At 43.0% G+C, this 21,642-nt stretch overlaps 2 protein-coding genes across 2 annotated transcripts in view; one reads left to right on the top strand and one right to left on the bottom strand.

The window, feature by feature from the left end:
- LOC6589925 overlaps nt 1-21,642 on the bottom strand; it is a 33,591-nt gene that overhangs the window by 8,551 nt on the left and 3,398 nt on the right. The window contains exons 2-4 of the mRNA XM_026985313.1: nt 5,269-5,404; nt 1,228-1,436; nt 918-1,162 (exon numbers count right to left, since the gene is read on the bottom strand). Coding sequence (XP_026841114.1) covers nt 918-1,162; nt 1,228-1,436; nt 5,269-5,404 — 590 coding nt within the window. The remainder of the gene's footprint in view (nt 1-917; nt 1,163-1,227; nt 1,437-5,268; nt 5,405-21,642) is intronic.
- The window catches only part of LOC113565064, an 81,548-nt gene continuing 76,132 nt past the window's right edge, over nt 16,227-21,642 (top strand). Inside the window, exons 1-2 of the mRNA XM_026985318.1 lie at nt 16,227-16,267; nt 16,367-16,430. The gene's annotated coding sequence lies outside the window, so the exon portion shown is untranslated. The remainder of the gene's footprint in view (nt 16,268-16,366; nt 16,431-21,642) is intronic.

Raw genomic sequence — 21,642 nt, 5'->3', positions numbered from 1 at the left:
TTTGATGGCTAATAATTGATTTATGGTTCTTTTATGCAGTGTTTTCAAATGGTTCTTTTTTCTAGAATGCATTAATTACCCTTTTATAGATATGCATGACTGTACTAGCATATCATTGTTCTATTAACGATACTCCACTTATAACAGTCATTTTAAGATATTTCACTGAGGTTATTCCACTTTTAATTTCCAAAACAGCATCACTCAATCATTGTCCATCAATATTCCAACTGTTTTCAATTCATTGATAAATTTTCTCTGGTTTTAAGATTTTTTTAATGGGTTTAGCCACTAGAATACATTCGAATTTGTCATCTTTATGCTCCACTTATCTTTATGTCTCGTGATATTCCACCTCTTCACCGTGTCCATTCAACCGTCCGAGGTTTAAGCCAATAACTTTTGGTATTACATGACCAGCATTCAAGTGATTCCAATCCCTGGGCACAAAAGATGGTGGGCAGGCCTACTGGATGTATGGTCGGGGCAGGAGCAAGCGCATCTGAATGGCGGGATTAGTGCGGCACAACAATAATGTTCATTACATGGACCCCGAGGGAAATCCGCTTAGAATCAACAGAACCAAACAGAACACAGAGCACAGAGCGGAGAGAGGAGAGAGAGGGCAACCACAAGCCACCCAGGGAATGCAGGCAGTTGCATTTGATTTCTATTAGTCATTGTGCGGTCGTGGCGGTCCCGCTTGCCACACGGACCGCTGTCGTTAATGGTGGCCGCTTTTCATTGTGGCACACCGAAAATAAATGGCCAGCGGTGCTCTGGGACCAGGAGAGAGCATTGTGCTAGCCGAGAATGAAGGCTTTGTTCCATTCAGAGCGAGTGCCGTAAATATGGCTTACGATATTCGGAGTAGGCCGCCAGCAACAAAGGCCAGTTGACCCGAAGAGGTCACTTACCGTCAATAGATCCTTCCGCTGGATGTTCTTCAGGCGCAGCACATTGCGCACCGAGCCGTCGGGCAGCACCTGAAAGGAGTCGTCGATGAGGGCATGTTCGCGCCACCACGAGACCCTCGGCGGTGGCACTCCCCCGCTCGACAGACACGTCAGGTCGATGCTATCGCCCTCAAGGTAGGGCCCCGCTGTCTGGTCGCGTATCTCGGCCCCGTGATGATCCAGTATCGTTAGCTGTGTGGGTGGCACTACAGAGGGGAAGCTGTCAGTTAGTTATGCCGCTCCTGAGGAGAGAGGGAACGGGGGTACCCACCTAGAACTGTCACATTGATGCGCCAATTCCGTGTTGGTGACTTGTGGAAGTCCACGCGGCACTTGTAGAGACCCGCGTCCACTGTCTGTATGTTCTTGATGCGCAGTGCGGGCGGATTTGTGTCGTAGTGGAAGTGGGCCTTCTTGTTGAACACCGTGTCATCCGCCCAGGGTATGGCCTGATGCAGGGGTCGTCCGCGGGCATCAAAGCTGCGGAATTAAGGGAAACACATAATTTAATCAAATGCAGAACCACTGGATGGAAAGAAAACAACTGGAGGACTACGGAGAGTCTTGGAATCTATCTTCAAAATTAACTAAAAGAAGTTCCTAGAGAAAACCCTAGCAAAACAACTATGACAAGGAGTGAATATATTTATTGAATGAAGAGAGCTTCGCGAATCACAGATAGATCCAAGGAATGATGTGCAAAGGAGAATGAGTAACGGCCAAATCGTTCAGCAAAGAAAACCCCAATAAATTGTAGTATAAATTTCTTTGTTAACATTCCCTCGCAAGGCCTCCTCCCTTCCCTCAAATAAACCTTCTACCGCCGTGCTCCGACAATTAATTGAACATAAAATTGAGTTCCCCACTAAAAGAGCCCTTTTGACACGTTTTAGACAAAAACACACCTTGCGTTCTCCAAGGGCCGGGCCAAAATTGTGTTGGGCCATTGGGCCATTGGTTCATTGATTTTATTGTTCAAACAATTGAGGAGACAGCGACGGACAACCAGTGAAATGTGTGTCAAATCCAGGGTATCCACTAAAAATAGAATACTTAATTAGCTTTCGCCTTGGGGCCCACAACAACTACATACGTATTTCCAGAGACCAGATACAGTGCAGCCAATGGTCGCCGAAAGACAACTTTGTTTTTATTGTTATGGCCAAGCCGGGCGTTTTTTGTTTTATGGCCCTCTGTATTCTATGCATTTTGACAAAGTGCCGCATTAAATGTCAACGGAGCCCCCAAGGCTCCCCTCTATCTGCCAGCTAAATCGTTAAATGCATTTACAGAACTTTTGATTTCCATTTGGCTTTCGTTTTTTTTTCATTCCCTGACTTTTTTTAGAATTTTTAAATGGTCACATTTAAATTGGTTTTCATTCTCTTTTTTAATACATTTTTGTATACCCATTGGGTGTACAGAACGTGGGGGTGTATTGACTTTGTGGATGGCAATCGAGAAAGGCAGAAAAGAAAAGCATGATCCACTCCCGCAACGCGCTCTCTTTTCGGGACTTATTGTTTCTCAGTCAACAGCTGGCTTCGTTGTGATTGGGTTGGGTGTTCAATTCAAGAGTATGAATAAGACCCGAAAGAGAGGGAGTGGTCCCTTCCGTAATTAAAATAATTTTTGAGTAAGAAACAAGAAAAAAAAAACTTTATAAATGTCAGCAAAACTATACATTACATCATATTTTCTGAAGCTATAGCCATCACAATAAACAGGGTATCCTTTAGTCGGACTATCCCCATTTCTTCTTTATTTTGTTCGTTTTTTCAGCACTTTTGTGGACCATTTTCCGAGTTAATTGGAAGAATCTTTATTTCTGGTTGGATTTAAACCTTTGAGTGAAAACATGGGAAATTATTTTGCTTTTTCCCGATAGTTAATGCCAATGCGTAAAGTCTGTAGAAGTGCACTTTTCCATTTTCCATTTTCCGTTTTGTAATTCGATAAATTAATTGATCAATTTAGCGCTTGTTCTGTTCTGTTTCGCCTTGCGGCTTAAGCGGATTCTCATTTTTATTTTTACGTACATTTGTATACTTTTTATTTCACTTTGTTTTCCACGAGAATTAAATGTTGTTGTTGTTGTTTTTTGCTTTCGTTGGGTGTTTTTTTGTGGCTTTAAGTTGCTTTAGCATTAAAATTTCGTTTGGTGACTTTTGGGTGATAAAAATCCATCCACATGGAAGCATTTAAAATTCTCTCTTAAATTCCCTCGCACTGAGTAATGGGAAAAGTCTGTTCTTAAAAAAAGAGTGCATCCAGTTAAAGTTCAGTTGTGAAAACTTTACACGATTATCGCCACAGATTATCTCACATTTTGAATAGATCAGATCACGGGGTCCCCCATTTCTGGGCTCTCTCGGGATGATTTATCATTGGAGCCCACAAAAAAACATTGGGAAATGCACTCGAAAAGCCAAAGACAACAATGGAACACGGGATTAAGTGGCACAAGATGGATGGGATATTTGCTAATGGATTTTAAAGATAATTAAATTATGTTCCAAGAAGTGGGAGCGAGAGAGAGAGAGAGAAGAAAGCATACCTTGCTGGAAGAGGGGCAAAAGACAAGAGGCGAAAGGTTATCCATGGCAATTGGAAAACAAATTTCTCATGCAATTAATCTCTCGACCTTTTGCCAGAGCGTTTTTGGCCATATTGAAATCCAGCACGCAAAGAGAACCACAACAGACACAGAGACAGAAACAGAAACAGAAAGAGAAGAAAATTTATGAAGTGTAGAAAAAGCAAATTAAAATTGATGGAAAACAATAAAGAAATGCGGGCGGGTGGAAAGTACACAAACCGAGAGGTGGAGATATCTGCATAAACCCCAACTTTATGCCGTCATAAAAGCTGAAAGCGGCTACCGCTACCTCCCCACCCAACGCCGCACATTTTTCCACCATTTCCTTCTCACGTTCGACTGGCTGTGGTAATTGCAATCGCCGCCAGCGAGGTCGCACTGTGGACCACATGAATGCACATCCTCCAGCGTGCGCATTGACACTTTGACTAGACGACCTCCATCGATTTTTCGGTACATACCCTTTAAAGAGGGCATTGTCTGTGAGTCCGAGTGTTTATTAGGCAAAAGAGGAACGATTTTTGAGCTGCCAGAGGCAGGTTCTTCGAGGAAATTCTAGATAATACTGTCAGAGAAAAACTGCAAAGCATCTAGAAGCTCGCCTTCCGTGGTCTGCGACTCATTCAAAGAAAAAAAGAAATAAATTTAATGGAAAATAAAATACAAAAAAAAATCAATTTCTGGTCTATTGCGCATCTGTCTGCTTTCTTCGTTGAAGCTCTCTACCTTGTTGGCTTTTCCTGGAAAATGGCAAAGGGAAGCACACACAAAAATAATATAAAAAGTGAGTTGCCAACGAGCGACCTTTGAACCGAATTGCTGCGCTGCCAATCAGCCAGTCAGTGGCTATATGTAATGTTACCTATCTACCAATTCTGTGTGCCTCCTGCCACACCCCCAACCCCTAACCTTTCGCCTGTGCACCCTATACCATCACTCACTCACATGTTCACCCTCTCCCACAATCACCTTTCACCTCCCAGTCCCCCAGTCTCCCAGTCACTCAGCCCACCAACCTTGTGACATTTCCTGGCCCACTGCCTTACAAAATACCGAGTATTTTCTTCGCTTTTTCGTTTCCCTTCCCTGATGATGAGCTTGTTAAAAATTGTTTAGGAACCAGGTTAAGGGGGGAGGGGGCAACGAGTATAGAGAGCCCACACCCCGCCCCCCTTCCATCGGTGCACGTAGGTTCTTCTGTGTAAATAATGTTTATATCGTCAAATTCAACATAAATGCCTCACGTTAATAGAATTTATAATGAGACCTCTGCCCCTTACCATCCATGGCCCCCTACATCCTACACTGAGACCCTCGATTCATAATTGGCTGAAATTCCCAATGGAATCGAAACCGTATTCCTTCTGGGTATTTGGCTAAACAAAATATTAAGTGAAATTCATTTAGCTGACACTTTAGAGGGGTGTTACTGTGCAATAATCTCATGGGGGAGCCGACAGGGAAGGTGTTTCAAATTCTGAAATTGAGTAAAGGGGATTTGGGGCATATTTTAAAAGAGATTTGGGGGGCCGGCGGGGAGGGGAATTTTGAAGCTTATTGCTTGGATAAAAGTACATACAGGGAGGGAAATTGTAAAGCCTATTCCATGGCGAAGGTATAATTAAGATTCACAAGGGAAGCCAGAGATTCATTCAGTTTTCACTCCTACATCTTCTACTTCCTAATAGATGAACTCTTAAATCTTCTACTTACGTATAGATGGGCTTCACATTGCCCTGACGATACCAGATGACCAATTGGACCTTGTCCGCAATCATTGTCCCCGGCAGCAGGTCGCAGGGTAGCGCCACCTCCGAGCCCACGGCAGTGAGTACCTCCGATAGGGGTCCTGCAAAAAGGTACGAAAATGTATATAAGTAGATATTAGCAAATGGTACAAGCACGTATATCTACAAATAAAGTATATATTTGAAATGTGGAGCATCCCCTCTTTCTCTGGACTTTTGGATGTGCTATCATCGTGTTGTTTTTGGGGGTTGTGGCTTCACTTAATTGAAATATGTGAACTCTGACCTGACCCTGGACCCCCCTCCCTTGCTCCGTGTACCTTTGTGTACGGACAAAACTATAAATTGACTGACAGCTTGATTTCCCTTTGATGATAAGAGGCCCACAGTCGTCGCTGAAAGGGTTTGTTGGAGACGACAACAGTCGCATTGTGCGGATTCCAACATGGAGACATCATCATCGTAGACAACGTCGTAGCAGTGTCACCTCACAGCGAGTGGCGCCTCCACAGCCATCAACATCGATGGCATGCCATGCGATGGCACGGCGCTGTGCGTGCCTCTCGGCCCAGGGGAGCGGGGGGACCTGGAGCTTCAATTAGTTGTGCAGCCCCCCTCTGGAGATGGGCGCGTGACACGTCCATGGAGACTTCACGCTGGCTGCTCTTCCACCATTCCACTTCAGGGTGCTGCCTCTTTCTGGGCGTCGAGGAGCGATTGGTATGTGTATTTGGTACTATCAAAAGGCATTGTAATTATACAAATTATATTTTCCATATTTCGTATTGCAACACCAACAGCAGGGCGTTGTCGTACGTGCCTATATGTGGCATGCCAGCCACCCCGCTCCCATGAACGTTTATGTTGAATGAATGCCTTTCCAAAATATTAATCAATACTTTATCTAGATTAGCTGCTCCCCGCTCCCCCCTATTCGGGAACCTTCTTCCTTTTCTGGTGCTCTCTTTCCCGCTCTTTTGGCAACGAAATTTAATTATTTTAATGCATTTTTATTCCTTTAATGGGGGGGACTTTTTAATGATTGACGGGTCAATTATTACCCGATTTGGGGATATGTGGCATCTGGCAAATAGAGGATATAGGAAATGGTGGCTTTTTAAGCTAATTAATGTAAATTAAATGATGGACTGAATGGCACATAAATGGATTGAAATTGTTGTTGTAGAAGGGAAATGGATTTAGAGTGGGGGAGGAAGGAGAGTTTAAGGGAATAGTAAGAGGAATAAAAACCAAGTGAATTGGAATGCAATGGGAATATTGAAAAGGCAATGAAATGGAAAGAAAATATAAATGGAAAACGTAAAAATTGGGAATGGAATTGGAATATTACAACAATGATACGATAATGATAGAGAAACAAAAATTGGAATGCAAAAGAAACATAACGAGAAGGGAATTCAATGGAAATGAAACAGGGATACGAATGGACAACATTGAAATGGGAATGGAAGGAAAGAACAGGTATATTTTGACATGGGAATGAAATGGGAAGAAAATCAAAATAATGCGTATAAAATGGGAATGGAATGGGAATAAAACAACAATGATACGATAATGAAATTGAAAAAAGGTAGAAATATAATCATATCAACGAATGATATGAATGAAATAAAGCCAACATTAAAATTGGAATGGAAAGAAGGAACAGGAATATATCTAGAAGGGAATGAAATGCGAAGCGTAGAAACAAGAAAGCATAGAGAGCTAGTAATAAATATAAGTATAAATTGGATCCGAAGGAACAGCCTCGACATGTGTGCCTGCAATTGGACATGGTATTGGATTAACCATAAATATCCCATAAGCGGTTTCTCGCCCAATACAATTACAAGAATTTCTTAATGAGAAACCCCCCGACCAGCCATGCCCCAAAATGTCGATCGTTCCTGCCACTCACTCCTCGCTGCCTGGTTCGTTAGCGTTTCCGGATTTCCGAGCCATAAGTAACATTTGCCATTAGGCAATCGCAATCCTCCTCCAGCGATATGCATAAACACACTTAAACAAATTAAGGGCCCTTGGCCCCCGAGAGGGCTTCGAGAGGCGCCACAGAAAAAAAAAATAAAGCCCCAAGCCGACGCGACGCGAAGCAATTGGTAATCGGATGAATGATATAATTCATTGAGGGCCCCAAATGCAATTTGTTATGGCACCGCAATGAAAATGAAAATGGAATTTGGATTTGGATTTGGGTCAACAGATCAAAGCGATTAGGCGACGAACAACGAAATGAGTTACAGATACAAATGGATCACCCCCTTCTCTATAGAGAAAGAGTTCAATTACTAATTGCAATCATCCGAACAAATGTTCACAGACGCACAACAAATGACGCTGAACTTTTGCAATCGATTCTGAATCAGAATGCTCTGATCTATTTCGATCTGTTTGATTTTTGGCTCCTCTCTGACCCTCCCAAGAGATTTATTGTCACACGCTCCGAATTGGATGGATTGATATTGATTGAATGATCGCCGCCGTCGACTCTGACAGATAGAGGGAGAGGTCCATTGGCTGGGGAAGTGCATTTAAGTGCCGTTCTGATTTCTATTTTTATTGGCGGGGAAATATTTTGACAAATTTCGTTGGATCTGTTGGCTGACTGATGGACATTTGGCTGCTAATGGTGCATGCAACAAATTTCCCGGCTCATGTATTCTATAATTAAGCGGAACATCGCATTGAGGCAAGCGACCGCCTGGCCAGAAACCAACGAAGCAACGCAACAACGCAGCAACGTGGCAAGATGTTCGTTGTTCGTTCCGTGGCCCCGATGTTGTCGCCTCATAATTGTGCCACTTAATGTGGGCGTCAACATGATATGACCAAGTTGTTTGCTTGTTTCTCGCCCCTCCCGTTTTTTCCCTGTCAAAAACACATCGAGAGAGAGAGATACGAGGCTCTTGCAGTCCTCGGCGGCAGGGGACTCAATTTATGAACCAACGAAAAAATTCATTCAAGTTCGTGGAACATGGGAATCATATGTCATATGCCCAATGGGTCGGAGTGCATTCGATATTCTCGGAAATTCTCTATAAAATGTTCAATCTTTGAAGTTGTTGAGGGAGTTATCTTCCAGATGGAATCCATTCAATTTTGGCAATTCGAAGGAATAATAGTGATTAAGGAGTGGGTTCGGAGTAGAAACTAGAGTATTCCAAGGAAATTGTGTGTAATCCCAGGATGTTCTTCAGTTTTAGGAGTATTTTAGATTAATAATAATAAATTCGGAGTAGATATAAAGACCGATTTAGCTACCAGTCAAATGATATTCGGAGTAAATTGTGCAAATGTCTTTGCGACTCAAATATATTGCAGCATTATAATACGGCATGCTTTCGGAGTAAATTCGGATTAATTTCGGAGTAAATTCGGATTAACTTAGAATATATTTCCCTGTCTATTTACTCAACCCACAACCGAAATGCACTTCAACTTTTTCCTTGAAATACAAATCCCACTCCGAATTCCATTGCATTTTCTGCCCCATCCCCGCACCCACATTAAGCCCAGTTGCATGCCCCCCGGCTGCACAACCATTCGGAGAGCTCATTTAGAACATTTGTGAAAACAAACAACAGGCCAAGTGGCTCGGCCCCCAAACAATTATCCAGTCCATCAGTCATCCCTGCATTTGCATCCAACGCGAGCCATCGATCTCCTTCCGAAGTTATTGATTTATTTATTTGTTTTGCCTGCAACTGTGAAAATATTTTGACAATCGCCTCAAGCGATGCCCAAGCTGCATGTCGATGAGGTAATTATTCAGATCATTTGTTGTTCGACGCCGCAGGGGGGGCGTCTCGCTCTGGGAGAAAGCACTCCGAAGAGCGCACAGTGGGCTGCATCTTTGAAGCTTTCTTCCTGGCGCCAAACAATGGCATAATAGGATGAACAAAAAATAAGAAAAACGCTCGCCTATACATCAGTAAATAAATCAAATTCGAAATGTTTATGCTTTCTTTCGAACAGCAGGGAGGCGGCAGAACTACTCACACAACAATATCTATAAATGGAATGAAATGTGGCGGGCGTGTATGTCAATTCTTCACTAAGAGCAGAGCTGGCTCTGACAGACGGAGACCCTGGCCAACACCTGAACGATGGGCGACAGCGGCAAACGGCAATCCGGCTAACAATTGACGACGACAAATTGCCAATGACTCAAATGACGCCATCAGCAACAGTAGCAACAACAATTTCCACAACAGTGACTAAAAAAAGTACAGCAACAGCAACGGCAACGGCAATTGTCGTAAAATGTTTTTTCTTTGATATTGGATACCCTTTTTTGTGGTATGGGTATTACGATGTTGAGCAAAGCTTTTTGCCAATAAAGGTTTTAGTTTTAAGGATATCGGGCTAAATCGTTGTAGAGATCTTGAAATGTTTTATATATTTCATAGAAGCTTTACTATATCGTATAGCTGGAATGGTTGGTAAAAAATCCAATCTTTGTAATAAAAATATATAGTGTATCTGAAGAAAACATAATCTAATGCTAGAAATATTAATTTCTCCTTTCGGAGTAATTTCCGAGTTTATTCGGAGTTAATAAGGTGTAATTTTGGAGATTCGAAGTAATTTCGGAGTACAGTCGGGCATTATAAGATGTAATTTCGGAAAATTCGGAGTAATTTCGGAAATTCTGAGTAATTTAGTAATTTTCGGAGTAACATAAAATGCATATTCATGCGTTTCTGCATAGGTAATAAAATCGTATCCCTAACATACATATATCCCACAGATCGTACAGATCCCATAGTATATCTCAATCTGCAAGGGTATAGAATGCTTCGATTTGCTAAGCACTTACTTCCTTTGTGTCGTTTCTTTTTGTGTTCCCTTTATTTCTATATTTTCCAATATAACAACAGCAACAAAGTCTCTGTCCCTGCCTCCCACCCGTTACCCCGCCGCACCGCCTGACGCTTGTCTCTTGGGCTCTCCACTGGCTCTCCATCTGACCCCCTCCCCGCCCCCCTCTCTATCTGCACGTGACCAATGACAATTTGCGAGCAACTGTCCATTTATGACCCGACTCAAGTATGGCTAGCGCCACGCCCCCTCCTCCGCCACTGCTGGTCAAGTCAACAGCTTTAGTCGTCGTTGCCGCCGCTGTCGTCGATTTGTGCTTTAATATTTCCTGCAGGCGGCTTTTGTCGAATTTTAGGCGCCTCCATCAAAATGTCGTAGGCGGAAGTTGAAATTGCTGTTGCCTCTGCTGCTGATGTTGCCCCATGGTGGGGCATGGAGTATATTAATGTGGGATGGGGGGGGAGAGGTAGTCATAATGCCAATAATACGATTGCCGATTGCCTTTGGCCCCAGAGTGGAGTGGTCTTGAGTGGATGGGGGTATGGTAGGGGGGCAGTGACAGGCTCACCTAAATTAAGTCCGAAATTAGCCTGGACAGCTTCCATAATGTTCTTTTTCGATATCCATCCCACTCCCACTCCCACTCTGCCCCTAACTGCCTTTTGCCAGCCTAATAAAGTTCTTTTGTTATTTCTTCGTCACAGGAAGTTGTAAAATATGGAAAATATTGCCATTAACGTCTCTGTTTCTGAGTAATTTCATTAGATTTCCATTAGATTAGCTCTTCCTCTCTCTGTCTCTGTCTGTGCCTGTTGTTCACTTGAGGTTGGATGTCTTTTTGGAGCCTTTTTTAATAGAATTTCCTATAGAAAATGTTACGAATTATTATAAAATACTTTACAGAACAGTCTCGAATGTTGATGTGCTGAAAAAGTGCCCTTAAAATGATAATTTACTATCGAAAAAGCCGTCGATTAAATTTCTTTTAAGAGATGTTTAAGTAAAATCCAGTAACTTTGACCAACTTTAGACTTCTGAGAAGTTCCCTCGCTCTATTTTATCCCCCAATCAGCCTTTTCTAGAACTTCCCTTCGAAATTCCTCCCCCACCTGCTGCTTCGATGGCGTGTCCGACCCACATCATCTATCCGCCACACGATGGCCGTCCATTGCCTGCCCAAAGCATAACCTTACAGGTACCTAAAATATATATATAAAATATTTCTCTATATTAATATTTATGTAACCCTGACTCCTCAGCGCCCCCCTCCCCGCCCCCCGCGCTAATATAGTTATATTATTTATAACAAACATTTCCCCGACGAGTGGCTTAACGCTTTTCCCATAATCTTGGTTGAAAAATCTCCCACTCTTTGCATTTGTGGCAGCAAAACTAATTTTATGATGGATTACTTGGCTACGGTAATGGGTGCTCCACCCCTAGTCTAGGTAAAGGGGGGGCCTAGGCAGTGCCATGCACCTAACCCGAAAGTGAATTAGAAATTGAAAGGAGGCGGAGGTGGAATGGGAGGTGGAGTGGGAGTTGGAGACGGTTGCACTTATCGCATTCGCTTCGCTGTCCATCAAATGCAGCGCCCCCTTGAGGTGTATCCCGTCTCCCGTCTCCCCTCTACCTTTTGTCCAGTCCACTCGTAGAACGTCAGAGTGCATTCGCCTTTGTTGACATTTGTGGAAATGCAAACAGAACACGCACGCACACGGCGATAGATAACCGGACTCGGACACGGATGGATACAGCAGATGCAGATACCCGTAGTCGTTGTCGTTGTCGGAGTCGCCTTCACCTAAGCCATCACTCAAAGTGATTAGATCGTTCCTCGGGGGTAATCGAGTGCACCGAATGGGGAGGGGGTGGGGGTGGTCGGATATTCGGGACAGATACAAGAGATATCTCGACGGATAGATAGAGGAATCCCAGACCTTTCCATTATGTGGGAGCAACAATTAGGTTTCGATTTTATTGCTCAATGAAGATCCGAGGGAATGTTCGAAGAAGTCGAAATGTCGGTAAAACGTCGGGCGGAATGCACGGAATGGTTATGTTATGGTTTGTGGCCGTGTGTGCCCTTTGGTAAGTGTTCCCAGTTTTTCCCAGGTTTTAGTTTCAGTTGTAGTTCTTGCCTTTCCTTTTTACGATATTGACACGGGAAATCGTGACTTTTCCATAATGAAAGGGATTTACACGTGTTTATGGGGAGGGTCATAAATGTCTGTCTCGCTCTCTCGCTCTCTACGGCAAGGAAGTGCTCTGGCTCTCTTTTGTTGTTCAAACACTCAAAGAGCAAAAAGTCAAAATGGAATTATTATCACTGCCGCCTCCGTCTCTCTCTCTCTCACGAAGCAGACTGAGCCTTTACTTCGTGTACTCGGTCGCGCCCTGCCAAAAGGAGAAGCTTTCAGACTGCATTAGGAGACGGGCCACCAAGAACAACTGCATTGTTCCATCAGGCACTCTCTTTTGCTCTTCTCCCACTCGCACTCCCATTGCTGCTTGCTCTCCCACTAATACTTCCACTCGCGCTCTCCCAATCCACTGCCAGTCGCACTCCCACCCGCTCTCTCACCTTTGACAAAGCTCTATCGGAGACTATCGGAGTGCTTAAGTGCTGCCGCTTCTTTAGCCAAAAAAGTTTCCATCACTTAAATTCGCTTTAAGAGAAGTGCAACCATCGGAGAGGGGGGCTCTGTGGCAGCCTAATCGTTGTGCCACACGAAATTCATGCCGCATCAAATTACCTATCCTAGATATACTCCACTCCGAAGCCAAAGAAGATATTATGCAAAATAATATATAATTTTGATAGCACCCAATTTGAGCCTGTCATAACAAGTCCTGGCCCACCCTCCTCCACACCATGGCCTCCCTGTGCCTTTCCCCCGTGCGGGCTTCATCCTCTTCTGAGGCGAAAAAATCGATATATGTAAAAAATGTTTGCATGACTTTAGGAAATTTAGCAAACTTTTTCTCGTTTCCTTTGTTTTCCTTTCCTTTTCTGTGGTGCTGCTATGGGGCATGCCCCAATATGAGGCTTCATGGGATATGAAAAATATCTTTTAAATGCAATAAACCAACGAGAAAACGATACCAAACAAGGGGTGCGGGGAGTAAGGAAGGGGGGGTCTTGGTTTAGGAAAAACAAGACTCATAAAATTAATATGATATAATAAAGCAAAAATTTGCAAGCTGCCAAAACCATAACGATTGATTCTGAATTATAGCCCAAAGGCAGGACGAAAAAGAACTGGATGATATGGATAGGGGGAGGGGGAGGGCGAGGAGTAGCTCCGATACAAAGGCCACTTTGCCGCAATATGTTTTGCCTGGAAGGAGAGGAACGATGGAGAAATCAAATCGAATAAATAACACGCAGCTACAAGAGAGAGACTCGTACAAAAAATGCAAAAGAGAGTGGGAGTACAAGAGCGAGAGAGCAGGAGAGCAGCAGAGGTATTGCATGTCAGGCAACGGTTCGAATATACCAATACCCTTTCTTCTCTGCGGTGCCAAACATTTGCTCAAAATCGTGATACCCGATACCAGCTGGCGAAGAGAAGCAGCAGCAGACGCAACCCACAAATTTTCGGCAATCAATGGCACACCAAGGAAGACAACGAGCGGGGGAGAGACGTGGCCGCAAGGAATTTCCAAGGGATTAGTTTGTCAGGGGAGAGGGGAGCTGGGAAGGGGGGAACAGAATAGAGGGAGTGCGGTCTTCCACTTGCTCCACTTCCACGCGCGCAGGGAGGGGCTGCGAGCACAAAATTAATCATGGCATTGTTCGGCGCTTTTCCAAATAATAAATACTTCAGCGCGACTATAAAATAAATTACTCAAAATCATTTCACTGTCGAAACAGTGGACGGGAGACGGGAGGCGGGAGAGGAGAGCAGCCACCAGAGAGAGCGCAGCATAGGAATGGGAATTGCCTGGAACGCAGCAGCCGCAGCGCAGTGGATCATGACTTGAGGGATGTATGTATGTATGTAGTGGAGCATGATCAATAGGCAGCAGGAGGGTGGAGTGTGGAGGAGAGGCGGGGGCATGGTATGCGTGTTTGGACAGTTTTAACTTTTGGTTTCAGTTTTCCCGGTTTTCGCTGTGTGCGTGCGTCAACTTCAAATGAAAGCAAAATGTCAGGGGAATTTGTTGATCATTAATTATGTCGCACAAAAACATTTCAGCCACTTAGGGGCCCCATGAATGGGCGGCGTACGCCCGAGAGAGCACGGGGGAACGCGAGCAGCAACAGCAAAAGTCAAAACAGCATCCAGAATCCAAGAGAAACAACTACATACCACGCGATCCACAAAAGAACAAAATAGCATACACAGAAACACCATCCACAGCAGTGGCTGTTGTTGAGAGAGCGGGGGAGCGGGCGGCACTTGTCAGCATCAAAGAAATAATAATAAAGCCAAGGCCCTGAGCCCAAAGCCGCCCCCGAACTGTCACGAGCATTAAAATTGCTTTTCCTGCTTGTTCTTTTTACACTCCATCTTTCTAATTCTTCTTTCACTTGGATTTCTGGCTGCCATGCTTCCTATTTCCTCACTTCCACCTGCTTCCACGAATCTCTGCTCTGCTGCTGCCGGCGTTCGTAATGATATTCCAATAAGAGTGGCTTCTGAAGAGAGCAACGGCAGGGAGAGGGAGAGTGGGAGAAAAGTTTTGGCCATCAAACACAAAAATATCATTCACTCACTAAATATTTTATGATTGTTAATTGTTAATAATGGCAAATGTTAATGATTCTACACAGATAAATAATTAATTAACAATAACAAAGCATTTACATTTACGTTACAGCGCTGTTAAAACAATTGAGTGACAACATAGGTAAATGAGTGCTCTGCACTTGCTACTCCCATGACCCGCTCTCTCCACAAGTCGCTCTTATTGGAAGTCGATCAGGTGAGCCGATTCTTTTAAAAGCAGAGCGCCGAAGCCTCACGCTCAGTTCGCGAAAAAAAACTCAGAGGGCAGCGGTCGGTTCGGTCACGCAAGTGTTGGTGCAAAAAAGGTAAAGAAAGGAAAACTTTAGAAAAATGCAATAAATATTGCACAAAATATTAGGAACATTTTCGCCGAAGGCATTTCTCGTTAAACGAAAGAAAAGTAGCTTGCCCTCTGTATGCTCTAAGCTGTGACGCCCTTAGCTGCTGTATGCTTTAAGCTGTAACGCCTGGCCAGTACACGGATTAAATTATTTGCGCAATTAAATCAATAATGCGAATGCTTTTTTGCATATAAGTGATTAATAATCCTATAATAATGTTTTCAAATCAGCAGCAGATCAAAAAGGAGGGAATGCAGAGATGAAGTGAAATAAGTAAAGGGGGCCGCAGATAGCCTGGAATGTGTGTGCAAAAAGGAAAGCGGAAATAGGAAGCAGTATGAAAAGCAGTGGCGAAGTGAAGTGCAGTGCAGTACAAGTGAAGTGAAGTGCAAGTGCAAGTGAAGTGCAGTGCAAGTGAAGTTATGGGACGAGCAGTAGGAACAGGACAAAGCAAGGCTGGAAAATGAGCAACGAATTCCAAGAAATGAAAAATATAAACAATTTGTCCGTTTTTTTTTCGAGTTTTATACAATGTTATACCAAATATTGCATAAAATCAAATTTCGCACAATTTTTTTCGAGTGTTACGCATATGAAAGCGATATGGCCATCATGGAAGCAAAGCGAAGGAAAAGGAAGTAGCATAAAATGAGAGAGGAAGCAAGGGTGGGAGAAGTGAAGTGCAAGTGAAGTCAAGTGCAAGTGCAAGTGAAGTGCAGTGCAGTGCAAGTGAATAGATGGGAAAGCAGTAGGAACTAGAAAAAGCAATACTGGAATATCAGTAAATGAAAATTATAAACATTTTTACCTTTTTTCGAGTGTTATACAGTGTTATATAAAATCAAATTTCACCAAATTTATTTCGAGTGTATATGAAAGCGAAAAAAGTGAGAAGGAAGAAACGCGTCGCAAAAGAAAGCAGTATAAAAGTGAAAGAATGAGAAGCAAAGCCGAAAAAAGTGGAAAAAGTGTAGTGAAGGGAAAGAAGGAGGATCAGTAAAGCAACAAGGAGCAAGGGTGCATATTTTCCAAAACGAAAGCGAAAAATGTAAATAGTTTCACACAATTTTGTTTTATTTTTGTTGAATATGTACATATATTTTTATACAAAGTTTTATACAAAAACGAATTTTTCCCATTTTTTCAGGTGTAATACATTGTTATACAAAGTGAAGCGAAACTGGATGAAGAAAAAGCTTTTCCTGGCACATGTACGTGGTTCCATACATTTTCCATACAATAATTTAAAAATCCAGCCAGAGAGAGAGACAGCACTCTCTTGGAACACCTCGTCCCATATATGTATATATGTACACTTTGTCACACTCCCTCTCTCTTTTTCTCCTAGCCAATTCCTTTTGCAATTTTCAAGGCTCCCACCTCCCCCTCCTCCTCTCTCTATCTCGCTGGCTCGTTGACAGCTTTAAGCCCTACCGATTTATGTGGAATTGAAACTAAATTTCATGTGCATATTTTTGCTGGATTTTCACCATTTCACTTTTCTATTTTCCTCCTCGAACCGCTAGAAAAACTGGAACAGCAATATCACAATTTTTTGTTTGTTCTTTTTGGTGCGTATTATTATTTTTGTTTTTATTGCATTCGGGTTTTCCATCTCCCTCCCATTTTTGGCGGCGCACAGCCACTTCCGCTCCAAAGTTTTTTTTTAGTTTTAATTTTTGTTGCTTTTGGAGCTAGAGGGGGGAATATTTATACGTCAGCGCCTGTCTGCCACCACTCCCCTACCCAGTGGCTGCCCAACTCCCTCTCCCTTTCCTTCTAGTAAAATATTGCCTTAGTCTCGGGGTTTTTTCTTTTAATTTGGAGCAAAATGTCAAAAAAGCAACACAAAAAATTAAGTAAACAAACTATAAAAGCAGATTATAAAGATCCATAAACAACGTCTCTCGGCGACGGCGACGGCAACGCAGATATGCAAATGAAAACTGGGGAAAACTGTGGAGAGGGGGGGGCCGGAAAACTAGCTTGAATCGTTGATAACTTCATTAACAAATTAAGGCGGTGGGGGCGGGGCAGGGCAAAGATAGGACAGACAACAGTGGACAGGGGGGGAGCGCAACTAATTTGTAAATTATTCGTATATTGTCAAGCGTTATTCATGAATATTCAAGCATATTCATGCTTGGCGTCTCATAAAATTCACTCTTTAAAAGCGGGAGATAAGTGAAGAGAGGAAGGAGGGGAGAAAGAGAGAGAGAGAGAGAGAAAGGAAGCAGCAGTCTTATTGTTTAGAGACCACCCATCAATCGCCTTGGGGAAAAACCGAGCATATTTATGGGTAGGAAATGTCTCTAATTTGTAAACCTCATCCAACACACGTGCGCTCTCTCTCTCTCATCATACTCTCTCTCTCTTGCTCTCCATCTGTGCCGCTCTGTTTCTCTGACAGATAATTTGTCAGATAATGGCTCATCTATCAGTTTTCTCGACAAGATTGATGGCTGGATAATGCGATTGATAAATCTCCATTATTTCGAAAGCATCCTTTTTCCTTTTTTCGAGTTAATTTTGAGAGAAAAGCGATTCGGCGAAGGACTCTCGACAATGATTTGATTTTTGGCCATGTCACTTGCCATGTCATTCCCCCTCACCAAGAGTGGGGAGTAAGAGAGAGACAGAGAGGTGATTTCTCTGGTGATTTCCACCAGCACGCCCACCATTTATCATTGGGCCCAAAACGAAGGTAGAACATAAGTGACTCCAAACGACAGGCCAAGAGAAATTGTGGCACAGCAATAAAATTGTCTACTGATTGGCCTCATCATTCGATGGATGGATAGAATGGATGGGGAATGGATATGAATGGTACTCACATTCACATTCACAACTACCATTGTAATGGAAATACGGTGACATGTGACTCCGACTCCGTCTCTCGCTCTCTAGCTCTTTGGAGGTGTGATCGTTAAATGCTTAGAGGAGGCATGGCATCCATAAAGATTCACCAATTGATTTTGGATCAAATTCAACGCTTTAATGCGATTGGTATTGTGTTTCATTGGGAAGGGAGAAGAGAGGATGATATTAACCTTCAAACTATTTTATCACATTTCAAGAATAAATCTTTATTTATTTGCCATTTGAATGGCTTGCCCTCTCACATTCTGTGATCTCCCATGAGAGATCCTTAAACTTTATATTTCCTTAGATATATTGTATTACCTATCCCCAAGAATACCATTCTTCTATCATATGTACATATATGTTTATATTTATATTTTTAGCTGAAGAAAGCGATTTCTCTTTTTACCGAATTTCAAGAATTATTTGGCTATTTCTATGAATATCTCTGATAAATTTCTCCTCTATTTGCAGGACGTTTTCATGTTCTTCTTAAATATTCCCCATTAACCTTCCATCGCTTTAACTCAGAACCACCCCCGCCAAGGCATTAAAAATTTATTGAAGTGTTTCCCAATGTGTGTATCCAATTAGTTTTCCATTTCCCGATTTGGATTTTCATGACATATAATTTTCCTAAATTACCAAAAAATAACAGAAGAGGGAGGGAGCCGGCTATCGATCAAGGGATTATTATTGTTTTTCCACAAAGTTAAAGGAAAGGAAACTAGGGATTTTTCTTGGCCATGTCCATGCTGGAAAAACAATGAAAATGTGTAAAAATACCATAAAATAATAATAATATATGTACAAAATAAACAAGGAAATACATCAAAGGAAAGGGCGAGAGAAAGAGAGAGAGAGAGAATGTGGGAAGGCGGAAAATCGCTTATGCAGGAAGCACTTTTCTTTAGAGCTCCTTTGCCAGAGATTTCCCCATGCAGCAGAGCGCGGAAAGTGAAGCTCTTATCCACTAACCCACTAGCACTCCTAGGGCTCTCCTCCCCCTCTGTGTTGCCCCCTCCCCACTCTATTTCCTGCCGTCCTGCTATGTGTGTGGTAGAACCCCCTTCTCCTTGCATTTCCTGCTGTGTGGGAACGTGATTTCAGCATAATTTCGTATATCAGCGCATAAATGGAGCATGCCACAGAGGCGCGCACACACAAACATACCGCACCCCCAACCCTGAACAAAAAAAAAGGACGAAAGGACACTTCTCTCAAATCCACAGTCAGGGCCACAGACAACCCGAAGGCCCAGATGGAGACCGAGAAACACACGGCGACTGCACTTTTAGCAGTTTATTGTGGCAGAAGGTCTGAGAGGCAGGCCGCAGAGACTAGTGTGAGTGGCATGCACCACAGAGACTAGTCCCCCCCAAAGGACTGGGTCAAGTACATTACAGAGGGAAAAATCCGCTAAAAAATCTCCACAAAAACAAAATATGAGAGCATCCACTCGGTTCGAGATCGAATGTGGGGTACGCCATGGGCCAGACGGCTTACAACGTCAAAAGTGATGAAAATGAGGCCAAAAGCATATGAGAAAAAGGGCGGAAAGAAAAGTTAGAGATGGCCCAGAGAAGGGAAATAAACAAACTGGATAAAATTATGAATTTAATAAAGGGATTTCGGCGCAAGAGTGGAAAGAAAATCCACTCAAACATCGCTCTCCCTCTCCCTGTCTCTTTTACTAGAACTTTTCACTCTACCCTCGCTCTCAATTGCGGCCGCAGAGGAGAATAAAAACTAAAACGAAATCGAAATCGAAGCGAAGCGAAATTCATTGATTCATTGAGTGCCAATTTACAAATCGAAAAGGCGGCCGCCACAGCCACACAAAACGGGAAAAATCTCGAGCAAAAATCGGAATCAGCATCCACAGAATGCAGGACGAGTGGACCTCGACCTGGACGTTTTCCATGTGTGCGGGCGGGGGGGCGGGGAGGACAGCATGGAAACTCGAACGGTTTAATATTTTGAGCCCATTGATTCGTGCCTTCTGCGGCCTTTGCTGCCTTTGCTGCCTGCCACCTCGCCTTCTGTTGCCCCCTGTTGATGCCACTGCTGCCTGCTGCCTGCTGCGGCGGCGGTGCATATGTGTATTTGCTTAAAAATGTATGTGTGTTTGTGTTTTGCCTGGTTTTTCCGCACAATTTTCATTCATTCCCAACTGCTGCCGTGCTCTTCCGCGTTGCGGGTGAGTAATTTTTCAAGTATTTTCCATGTTTTTCCTGCAGCTTCCATGTTTGTGTGCTTAGCCTCTCTGCCCCCCTCCCTCCGTCGGCGTCGTGCCAATATTTTCGGGGAAAAATCAAAGATTAAAATGAGCAGCGGGCCATCGTAGGATGTTTTCCGAATGATAGGGAAAAGGACTCGTACCGTTCGAATATTTGCCCGAACGCTTAGCCTCAGCTCTCCTGACAGGGGAGGGGGTGGGGGTGTTTTTTTGGGCATTGGTTTTGATTTCATCAACAGATGCTGCCCCCACGGATCAGGGATACGGCTATAGATACGAATGCGGGGCCGGGGCCGGGGTCGGCTCCTGTAACACCAGCATTTCTACATTTTTCCACAAATTATTGTGCAAATATTTGACTTTCAAACAAAACAAAAAAACAAAAAAAAAGAGTGGAGTGCTGAGTAGATGGGGGAGGGAGGGAAGGGAAACAGACAAAAATCCCCAGAAATACATTTATTGAATTAATGGATTATTTCTGCGTCAAAACATCTGCGACCGAACGACCGGTAGACCTCTTCCCCCACCCCCCCTCTTACCCCACGACAACATCTTTTTACGTTTTTTTCTGGTTTTTTCTTTTAGGGATTATAATTTATTCAAAGCACTTTTTGACCTTTCCTTCTGTATAGTCATCACTTCCACCCCCGCCCCCCTGTTCGTTGAATTGAAAATTGGGAAATTTCGACATTCAATTAGATTTGAAATTAGAAAATTAACACTTTAATCGTGAATGGGTGGAAAATTTGAATGGATTTTGTATTATTTTCAAATTAAACGGAAAATCAAAACGAATCAAATTGAATTGATTTGAGGCGACGGGAAATGTCAAACGGTTTTCATTGAGTTTTCTTCTATGGGAAACCCTCGAAAAGTGTTCATTTTTACATATATGAAATTTGTAAAATATGTTTAATTTTTTTGCTGTTTGAAAATCCCATTGAAACGATGGAAAATTGTGGAGTTTCGTAATTATTTTTATAGAATTTTAAGGCTATTTATTTGTATTATTTTAATATTTTTTATGTTTTTTAAACAATTTAATTATTAATTCATTTTTTAATTCTGGAATATACTTATTTTGTCCTGGAATAATTATAATCCATAGATCTAGCAGATCTATTAGCCACCCTCGCTCTCTAGCTGCCGCAACTAGCGCATTGTGTTGGCCAAAAGTCGCGCCAACAAACGGCTTGCATGTTCAAATTACATAGAAATTGAGCCAAAGGCAGAGGCAAGTCAGTTGTGGCAGTGGCAGTGGCTGTGGCAGTGCTGCTGGTGGCAGGAAAAAGGGCCACAAAGCACAAAAACCATTTCACAAT

The sequence above is a fragment of the Drosophila persimilis genome, unplaced genomic scaffold (genome assembly GCF_003286085.1).
Source record: "Drosophila persimilis strain 14011-0111.01,24,50 unplaced genomic scaffold, DperRS2 tig00000002-arrow-pilon, whole genome shotgun sequence".
Classification (NCBI taxonomy): domain Eukaryota; kingdom Metazoa; phylum Arthropoda; class Insecta; order Diptera; family Drosophilidae; genus Drosophila; species Drosophila persimilis.
The sequence above is the reverse complement of the archived record's forward strand: the minus strand, read 5'-3'. Positions and strand labels throughout refer to the sequence as shown.